Consider the following 10238-nt stretch of genomic DNA (forward strand, 5'->3'; position numbering starts at 1 on the left):
ACCGATGCATGGAGGGGTCGAAAACATCGACATGAATTGTCGCATAATGTATTTCTAGATGTAACAGCTCCATCAGTAGGCGAGTAGGCGGCGGAATAATTCCATGTCGTCTCGGCCACCGAGGCGGGGGCTGGGAGCAACCTGGGATGATCTGCTACCGATGTCGCAAAGTTGCCCAGGTAGTGTGTTATCGCGTCGTACGGAACACCTGGAGGACCTTCATGCGAGGTATCCTCAGTTAAATTCGCCTCGTGTAGATGCACAACAGTCGCAAGTTGTTACAGTGAGAATGGAGAAAAGAGCATGATGACGTCAACTCTCCAGATCAGCGGGGTATCGCCGAAGCCTTCCATCGCGAATTTCCACGTGCTCCATCGTTCGAACCAACTCCTTCGGGATCCATTCGAGCTGGCGGTCGATAATAGAAGGCACGTCCAAGGTACTGGAAGATACATTCAATGGGCGAAAGCGAATGTCGCTCAACACAATGTATATTGTTGGTCTTCCGCGCAAAGTCCATATGCCATTCGTGTAGTGTTCTAACCCGAGGACGTTCTCTCGGAACTGCTTCGCGCAGATTCGCCAATGCCACAGCACCATCTCGGCACATTCCTCGAGCGCTTCGCATAGCTGTTCGCACGTTATGCCGCTTGAGTCCAGTACGTGTACAATAGTGTTCATCGAATCATGGGTAGATAATGGAAATCCGAAATCCCTAGTAGTATCCGGATGCTGAAATGGTACTTGGAGACGCAGCTCTATCGCTTTGCAAGGCGGCTGTGTCAACTGCATAGGGCCAACTAGTCCACGAAAGGCTCCTAGGTAAGGGGTGGTTCCAAAGACGAGGTTCTCGATTCGGTCCAATGGCTCAAGTTTGAACTCATACACTCCGACGGACTCCGTTAGCTGCCGTGCGAACACAGTTTGGAAGTAAGGGTTCATCTTGAACTGTGTGAAGTCGCGCCACTCATTTGCGTTTGAGTCCAACGAATAGCGAATGCTGACCAAATGGTACAAGGTCTTGAGATGATCAGGTAGAGCCTTCGACGTGTAAATGCGAGCCGGCCAGTAAGGTCGATATATCCCGGACCATGCGTAATCTCGTGCGGCGACATCAGCGTCTCTTGATGCCTGGAACTCACGTAAGAGCAGCATCTCTTGTTCAAATTTCTGGAATTCTTCATCACTTGGCTCTGGAAGGCCACTCATCGCATCCAGATTTCGCGTACTGCCACGCTCCACAACTTCGTATGGAAGTGATGGCCGAAATGAGTTTGGAGTAGTCATGACATGCGCAACGGTATGTCTCCAGAGAGTTGAGACGTTCCAGGCAGCGTGTATCTGAGTTTCGGCATCGGCGAAGCGAATGATGTTCTCAACGAGTTCAGGGACATGGCCCGCCTTCTCGACAGCAGTGACGATGCGATCTAAATCCAGGGATACCGGGCGTTGGTCTTGTTCTGCTTCCACAGTCCACGATGCCGATCCAAGTTTGCTACGCCAAATACGAAGCAATTTCATCCAGAGTTGCCTGATCCTGCCAAATAGTAAATGCACCGCGCGAACGGCCCTTGTTTTTCGATTGTTTGGACACGGTCGTGGGTAGAGGTCGATACGCTTGTCGATCATGGCGAGAACAGAGGTCTTCCATTGCTTAAGCTCTTCTCCTTCGGGCGGTGCGTGCGCGTATTTGAGTGGCGGCTTGGGGTCGCCTTCGGGGGAAGACATCTTTCGTTGCGATGGGGATCAGGGAGAAAGTTAATGATTGCTGTAGGTATTGCGGAAAAGGTCTGCGCCCGCATTATTTTATGTCGATATGTTAGTGGCGACGTTGCGAAGTTTGCGTTTGAGATGTGGCATGCGCAAGGCTGCTGACTTGGGTGAGGACACAGTTTGGTACCGACCAGCATCGGCCATCACAATTTGTAACCCACTGAAAACCCGATTGTGCAATTCGTTACATTTCTTAAGGCATTTGTGTAATTATGCGCCCTCTGAGTCTGCTGCTGTCCATGTAGAGAAGCAGGAATGACTCACAGAAAAGGCCGGTATCGTGAAATCGTGAGCAATACTAGTACATCAATCCTCGTCACTATACAGATCAACCTCATCTGAGGAGTGCGACGAGTCTGTCTCATGACCATCCCAGTCCTCGAAGGCATCGTCATCAGTGTCTCCAGGTTCCACCACAAAGCTGATGCCTGTTTCAGCCGAGAAGAGCTTCACAAGAGGCTCCCAATCATATGTGAACCATGTTGCAGCCTCTGGAGCAACCGCCCGAACCTCTTCCAAATCAGGTACATGTTCCCGATAAGAGGTTACCACGTCTCTCAGGGCCTCCAGGCACCATTGGTCCTCGGTGTGATTCCGGACAGGCGTTCGAAACGTCAGCAGCGAGGATGGCAATCGTTCAACAAAGTTGTCGGTATCGTGGTTCAAAAGCATGCCTAGTGGACAGCTGAGATGTTTCAGCGAAGCAAAGCCTTTGAGGTTGTCGCGGAGATGGACGCTGCGCTTTGTTTCTCCCTCGGTGACTGGATCGCAGCAAACCTGAAGTGTCTCAAGTGATGCCTTCTGGCAGAGTAAGACTTCAGACAGCGTTTTGTACGGCTCTCCGTTTTCCCGTGGCCGCTCTGCCAGGTGCAGTTCAGACTCTGTCTCGTACTTGATGCTCTTCAAGCACCGCGACGAGGAGACCAATACTTCCAGCAACGGCGGAGTGTAATAAGTGCTCTCCAGATCGAGCTCCTCTAGATCGTTGCACCCTTTTGGGATCAGACGTTGCAATTTGTGTGCGCCTTCTGCGTCATCTTGGCGATATCCATAAATGTAAGTTTGGCACAAATGCAGCTTTCGCAACGGCTGTAGCCGGAAAAGAGGTGCGAGCTCGCTCAAACCTAACGAACCTGCCTCGACGCTGATCGATTGTAGCTTTTCGAAGCGGTGGACCTGTAAAGAGAGATGACTTGTCGCGGCCTTGCTAATGAGATCGATCCAGGAAGGATATCGCAAGTTCTCCTTTGCGATTCCTCGAACGCCGAGATGTTTGATCTTTGGTGCATGCAACAATATCGCGTTCTGTAGCGCGTGCTTCTGTGGCGCGTAGTTATTGAGGTGAGTTCCGTTGCACCTAGCTGCCCACTCTTTCCAGTCGGATGTACCAAGCGCACGCAATCCCTCCTTGATGGATTTCTTGTCGCTCGCTGTCGCATGGTAGCGCTGATTACTGTACGTGCCGAGTTGGATCTCCACATTGTGGACATATTTTGTGAGCCGCGGAGCCTCTATCATGGTACGGAGGAAAAGGTAGGGCTCGCAGAAATGGCTATCGTATTTAGAGTAGATCTTGTCGATGACAACGTTATAGAAACGCCGACTAGTCAATGCCAGACTGAGGAGCGTAGGAAGCTGGAAGTCTTCAATGTCCATGCCGGGAAAGTAGTTGATTATCTGCAAGATAAGCTCAGTGGGGAGATCACTCAATGTCGGAAGCGGTTTGGTTGTAGGTGGTTCTGCGGCATCGGTTTCGACTACACGCTCAGCGGCGCGTCGGCGCGTTGCATTTGGTGATGGAAGTGGAGGGAAGTCGCGCTCGTTGACGATCGCCATTGTGCGGCAGCTGTCGCATATGGGTAAGCAATCGGGTAGATATTGCAGCTGTCTGGGTGGAGTTGTGAGAATTGGACTGGCACAAAAACGGGTGGAGGGAAACTTCCCGTCAGTCGAAGTGAGTCGGCACGTGGTCCGCTGTTGGTCCTTCAGGGCTATCTCGATAGGGCTGAGCGCTAGGCGTGCTGAATCAGCCAGCTGCAGCGCGGCGGCGGTGGCCGCCCTTTGCCTCTTCATTGACGGCCGACACATTTGAGGCATCGCTGAGGCACAACGCCACCCGTCACGTCTGTTTTGCCTGCGCACCCTTCCCGTCATGGAGCGCCTTTCAGAAGAACTACTCGATCATGTAGTGTCCCAAGTCGTCAATCCCCTGCCGAACAGGCATACATCAAACTATGACGATCTCCTCAACCTATCGCTGGTTTCACGCAAGTTTTGTCGCATCACAGAGCCGTATATCTATCGTTCTTTGATCCTCTCAAGAGATAACGGGGACGACTTATTGCAGACCTTTCAAAACCGACCTGATTTGTTGCTATACGTTCGGGCCGTCTACGCGATGCGGTATGATGACCTTGGTAATCGGTTACGGAACTTCATCTTGAATGTACCCAACCTGCAAGAGTTGGATTTGAACATTGTGTCTGGCACGCTATCCGAGATCATACCAGTTTTGAAGTTGCAAACCTTGAAGACATTACGCCTCTCGGGTGTTACCGCTGGCGAGATTCCCGACGAACATTTCGACGACTGGGAATTCGAAAACAACACGCTTGATACTTTGGATATCTCCTTCACTGATCATACGCTCCAATGGGGGCTTGGTGACGACGAAATACAGGTCTTTGCGGCAGTGTTTCTCAACTTGAGACGTTTAAAATTGCATAGCAATTACGAAGGCAGCATACGCGATGTATTGGATGGCACCGCTTTCCGCTACCTGATCCGCGCTTTCAAGCACAGCTTCGAGACAACTCTTCGCGAACTCACTTTTGAATACAATCATCCGAACGACGGCTTCATAATCGAAGAGGATGAGGCCGTGAGCGGGCATGTTGATGTAAGGGACATAATCAAGGATTCGCGGCTCGAGAAGCTCAGATTGGACACAATCTGTTTGCATAAACCCATGCAAGAAGCGAAACTACGGAGTCTCGCACTCGGTCCCTCATGTCTACCTACATCGCTACGCACACTTTATCTTCGCCACATCGTTGCGACGGGAAACCTCAATCCCTACGAGAGGAACCTCATGCACTCGGACGAAGCGCAGTGTCTATCGCAACTCGTCAACCTGGGAGCGCGAAGATCGCGCTTTCCGCATCTGCAGAACATGACACTAGCAATCTGTCTACCTCCGTTCTTCGAGGACGTAGCCTCGAGGGTCGTCAAGGTTCAAGCGCGGAAAGTCAAAGTGCAGCTGGATTTGATATTCATGTAAGTTTGTGTGTTGGCTATTGCGACGGGTATCACTAACGGAGATTAGGTCGGAGTGGGACTACGTCAGCGGTGACCTGGCAAGAGCTTGGCCTGAGTATGATCGTGCTCGAGACCCTCGAGACCCATCATATGACCATACGCTCATCCGGTACGCGTAGGCCTGCTGCTCAGTCCACGCTGCGGCTACCAGTAGCTAGACAGCTTCATGGGCTGGCGGGGAGATCTGTAGGTTCATAACCGATAAACGCGGCATCAAGTCTTCTGTCTACTAAGCTAACGCAAGGCTTCTCAATTACCATCCGCAGTGGGAGACCTGAAGTCAGCAGTGAACGCTGCCCGAGATGCAGTGCCCCAAGATCGCCACCGGTTTTGGTGGAGGGAGATCGACACATCCGAGCGCACTCCTCCGATTGGCTGTTTGTACGAGGTTACGAATCCCTTCAGCCACCTTCCGCGCCAACATCGCGAAACCGCAGCAATGCCTCGCAAGATGTGCTGTAATTGTCGGTGAATACAGTTTGCGAATACGCGTACAGCAAAATGAATCTAATCGGGCCACTAATGTATAAAACCACCATGGACGCGATGCCATGCTTGCCACTTACAAAACACCATTACAATCAGCGCACTTGAACATCGTGCACTTCCAACATAGCAGCATTTCTATCAATCGATAATCACCATCACGACTTACCAATATGTTGTGCCGAGCACTCACTCCCTACCCCAAAAAGCGCGTCCAAAACGCCCAACCAGAAGCTTCAGCGTTTGCGGAATCACAAGCCATGGTCACAAAACCAGAAGCGGCTGTTATACAACCAGAAGCTCCCGCCACAAGACCCAAAAAATCCTCGAAATCTAAGGAACCAAACCAACAACGGCCTGTAGGCGGCCCTCTCAGAACAGGCCTCGAAAAGCTCACGCGCAGCGTAGAAAGAGGGGTCGACCGACAGATTTTGGGCGCACAGGTGCGGGCTTACGGCATGCCTCCATCAACTTCGTCCTCGAAACAGACAACAAATATCGGATCTATCCAGGAGAAACATGTCGCATTCGCTGTTTGATGCGCTCCGATGAATTCACTGCTGCGTTAGCGAGGAGGGCGACATTGCAGCCCATGGTCGCAATCGTTGGACAATCAGGATTTCCGGAGATGGATCTATCATGAGGTGTTTTTACGCAGGGAGCGCGGCGTTATTGCATGAGCGTTGATTTTGATTGTCAGGTCTAGACTGGAAGAAACACACATTTTCTACAATTGAACGACATTGGTGCATACCACGATGCATGTTTTGGTTTATGATACGCTACCCTCAAAGGCGTTTGGCATTGTGTTAGCGTACTCTTGGAATCTATCTCATTGACTCATACATATCATATATATCCTCTATCCTTGTGTTCATCTACCCCTCGCTAACAGACAACATCGTTGATGTCGAGCCTTCCGGCCTTGGAAGCTTTGGTGTGGCAGGACGCCCGCCGTCCGCCTGCCCGCGCGCTGCACTTCCCAACCCCACAACCACAACCCTTGGGATGTCGCAACAGCAGCCACCCAACCACTGTACCATGGAGCCAAAGTTGTCAATTACTAGCGCAAAGCTCAAAGTACATACCGTCTCTAGCATTGGCCTTTTCTCGCCGTCGTGCAGTAAGGTTCCCGCCCCAGCCTTCTCGCGCCTTAGCCAGCCCCTGGAAGATATATTTCGGTACGCCGTAATGCAGCAAGTACAGTCGCCGACTGTGTAGTATGCAGGTAACACTGCATGTTCGCCGAGATCTTTCGGCCAACGGAACACGGCAGATGATAGTTCGCATGGTCTAGATTCGCAGAACCCCACTCCGTTCAACGCTGTCCAACTCCACCACGTCTTTCTCAACTCAACACGATCAATCCATCCACTCGCCTAGACATTGTTGCTGATGACAATATGGTGTTATCTTTTGCTCGAGCTTCCATCAAGCGAAACAATTCGCTCAGATCACCAGCATCGGTGGTTTAGTGGTAAAATTAGCCGTTGCCATCCTTCACAGGACAGTTTCGGCTAGCCCCGGGTTCGATTCCCGGCCGATGCATTCTTTTTGCTATCCTAGACGTCGTTGTAGAGCTCTGGGAAGAGTGGTGGTTGAGTTTGGGGAGGTTTGGGATACTTTGAACATATGGGTCATGTGCACACACTCCGCCAGCTTCATAGACACAGTGAAACTCGCTCGATGTCTGGACGGTGCATTCAGCCATGCAGCATTCTTCTTTTGTGTTCATAGAGCCATGGGGTGGGCATGGTTGAGTATGGGAAGATGGAGAACATGGCGGACTTGGAGGCTCTTGCCCGCGCCTTGTTTTTGCCAACTTTATAAACATTACCGGACGAAGACGAGAACTGGAAAATGCATTGCAATTGGAATGGATGTCATTTAACTCGCAATGAAGCTTCAGTAGAAGCTTTCATCGTCTTCTGTCCAGGTATGTTCACTGATTGGGGGCTGGTAGACCAAGGCTACCGCGTTTCGTCGTTTGCAGGCAATCCCTCCACTGCTTGCAGATCATATGCTTGTATAACCTGATGCAAACCATTTCTTTACTTCGCAAAAGACAAGGATTCACTTGTGACGGTCATGGTCGCCCATGAGGGACACCGCCCAGTTGATAGAAACCCGCGCTAACCCACATCCAACGCTAGCGCCACACCACCAGTGCTAAGCGACACTCGAAATTCAGCGAGTCGCAACATTGACGCCGACGACATCGACCACCACCGCAGCCACACAACCCAACCCGACTCCCACCCACACATCAATCAAAATGGAGAACGAACGCGGAGAGCTCGTCGACCTTTACGTCCCCCGCAAAGTAAGCCAAGCCATCTCACATTACCAATGAATGTCTGCTAACACACCACAGTGCGTAAGTTACCGACCACCACCTACCTGACCCGAAACGCGATACTAATACCTCCAAGTCGGCCACCGGACGCATCATCAGGGCCAAGGACCACGCCTCTGTCCAGCTCAGCGTTGGCAAGGTTGACGAGAACGGCCGCTACACCGGCGACAACCAGGCCTACGCCATCTGCGGTTTCGTCCGCGCCATGGGCGAGGCCGACGACAGCTTCAACAGGCTCGCACAGAAGGACGGCTTCCTCAAGTCCGTCTGGAGCGCAAGCCGGTAAATGGTTGGGGATATGGAGTTGAGGTATGCACACGATACCATGTCGGGTGGCTGGACGGCGCTGACTGGAAGCAGGAATTCGGGATCTGAATAGCCCCTCGAGGGCGCAGGCATGCATTTCACGGCGACTTAGGCCTTCATTTCCTTTCTCCCGCGGATCAACGATATCACGAGGAATGGAACCGGTTGAGACATGAATACCATCAAATTCACAAACCCTGTCACGTCTGACAACCAACTGTGATGTATATCGTCGGGCTGAGTGAGACCCAGGAGCCAATATTGCGCATTGTTGCGATGTCGCCCTATTAATCGACAGGCAAGATACAACAGCAGTTCAGAAGGAAGTGCTCTTGAGTCGAGGCATTGCATGGTTTCTTTTGTCTAAACTGACCACGCGTCCTGCTAGGTACATGGATCGAAACACGTCAAAACGCACGCACTTCGTACATCGGTCGTACCGTTGATGCCCAAACAGCCGCCCAGCGCACTGCGTCGCCTTGCAACCTTATCAATACCCATGATATGCGACAGACGTACGATACCCGCATGGAGACTATCGAAGCGGCATCAGAGGGAGGCTGTCAAGTTTGGGCGCATAGTCCCACGCATGGGGATGCTGTTGAACGCGAGGAAGCTGTCCGCTGTCAATAGCACAGGTACGGATTTGGACATCACGAACACATACACCTCTACACAGCATGCGTAATGACGCCGCTCTGCTTGACTTCCAGCATCGAGCATACGCTGCATGCAACAAGTTTCGTCGCTATGTTCTGGCCCAACCCACGGAATCAGCCCACCACACCTCGCTAAACCCCCCATGACCCCGCGGACAGCACCCGCCTATGACATGCTAACCACGAACCCGACATTGCGGTCGCGAGTATTGTGTAACCCAAAGCGCGTACAACAGTCGAAGTCTAGACACCTACGTACAACCAAAAATACCCAACGACGTCATCCGTACCAGATTCACAATCTCTCAACATCCCATCATCTTGCAGCATCAGCCTGTACACTGCACAGCGGTTACAGTTTGCGACCGAAGATACACCATTTTTGTTAGTATCGCCATATTTATCCATAGCCACCAATACACCGTCGCTGTAGCCTCGCGTCCATACAACCCCTGCAATCTACAGTTTTACAAATCTTACTCGCAGTAAATGTTTCCTCAACAATATGTCGTCATGTAGGTGAAATCACTGGGATCGTGGGGAATGCGGTAATGTAGGTGCTGGTTGCGGTACTCCCGCTGCGGATGCACAGGTGGAACACCGATCATGGGAATGCCAGTGGGCGAGCGACAGACCGATCAGCGTAGGCTTGGGGCTGGGGGGCGTACACGCGGACATGGGAGGGAGTGGTGTGAGGCGTGAGGTACATGTGTAGGGTACGTACCTTCCAGCTCATGCAAAGTAGTGGCATGGTGGAGTCGTGAGGTTGTACAGTTTACATATCCTCTACTGATTAGGCATGCTGGTGCTACCAGAACCAATTGACAGATGCTGGACGTAGAAAGAGATTTATCAACCTTTCTGATCACGACGTTGATATACTTCACTTCACACGGATAGACTGCCATGGATCGTATACAAGCTAGGAACTCAACTCAAGCCACCATTATCAAACAGCACGTGTGTATGTCTCAGTATGCAATGACGCGCCCGTCGTAATTCGCGACCTATGACGACCTCTGATCATCAGAGCATTTACCAAACATTTACCACACACGCGACAACCGAGAGGTCTCGACCTTACACGTTCTTTGTTCTTCTCACACGAGAAGTTACTGTGTATGCAATAGATCATCATATGGATGGGTGTAAGCGATCCACAGTCAAAAGCCGCGTGATGACAACGGTAAGGCTGCAGCAGCGCTAGTCTATATGCTGCTTACTTCCGTTCCGAGTGTGGATACCTTGTACACGTACTGGAAAAGGTATCCTTTCCATGTGCCGGCAGACGGGGCGGTCGGGCGAAAGTTTCCAAGGTTGAACCCGAGTACGATATCATG

At 51.5% G+C, this 10238-nt stretch overlaps 3 protein-coding genes and 1 non-coding gene across 4 annotated transcripts; 3 read left to right on the forward strand and 1 right to left on the reverse strand.

The window, feature by feature from the left end:
- Positions 1-2079: 2079 nt before the first annotated feature.
- Positions 2080-3609, reverse strand: J4E83_006915 (uncharacterized protein; the record flags this gene model as incomplete). Its single annotated transcript, XM_049333824.1, has 1 exon — positions 2080-3609. The coding sequence occupies one exon, from the start codon at positions 3607-3609 to the stop codon at positions 2080-2082; it is 1530 nt and encodes a 509-aa protein (XP_049187080.1).
- Positions 3610-3925: 316 nt separating this feature from the next.
- J4E83_006916 (uncharacterized protein) lies at positions 3926-5053 on the forward strand (the record flags this gene model as incomplete). The annotated part of the gene is made up of 1 exon (XM_049333825.1): positions 3926-5053. One exon carries the CDS (start codon positions 3926-3928, stop codon positions 5051-5053), a length of 1128 nt encoding a protein of 375 aa, XP_049187081.1.
- Positions 5054-7037: 1984 nt separating this feature from the next.
- Positions 7038-7125, forward strand: J4E83_006917. The gene has a single exon. It is a non-coding gene; the product is annotated as a tRNA-Gly (tRNA).
- Positions 7126-7852: 727 nt separating this feature from the next.
- On the forward strand, positions 7853-8219 carry RPS21 (40S ribosomal protein S21; the record flags this gene model as incomplete). Its single annotated transcript, XM_049333826.1, has 2 exons — positions 7853-7900; positions 8010-8219. The coding sequence occupies 2 exons, from the start codon at positions 7853-7855 to the stop codon at positions 8217-8219; spliced, it is 258 nt and encodes an 85-aa protein (XP_049187082.1).
- Positions 8220-10238: the final 2019 nt, after the last annotated feature.

The sequence above is a fragment of the Alternaria metachromatica genome, assembly GCF_023757995.1.
Source record: "Alternaria metachromatica strain BMP 0045 chromosome Unknown scaffold_16, whole genome shotgun sequence".
Taxonomy (NCBI): Eukaryota; Fungi; Ascomycota; class Dothideomycetes; order Pleosporales; family Pleosporaceae; genus Alternaria; species Alternaria metachromatica.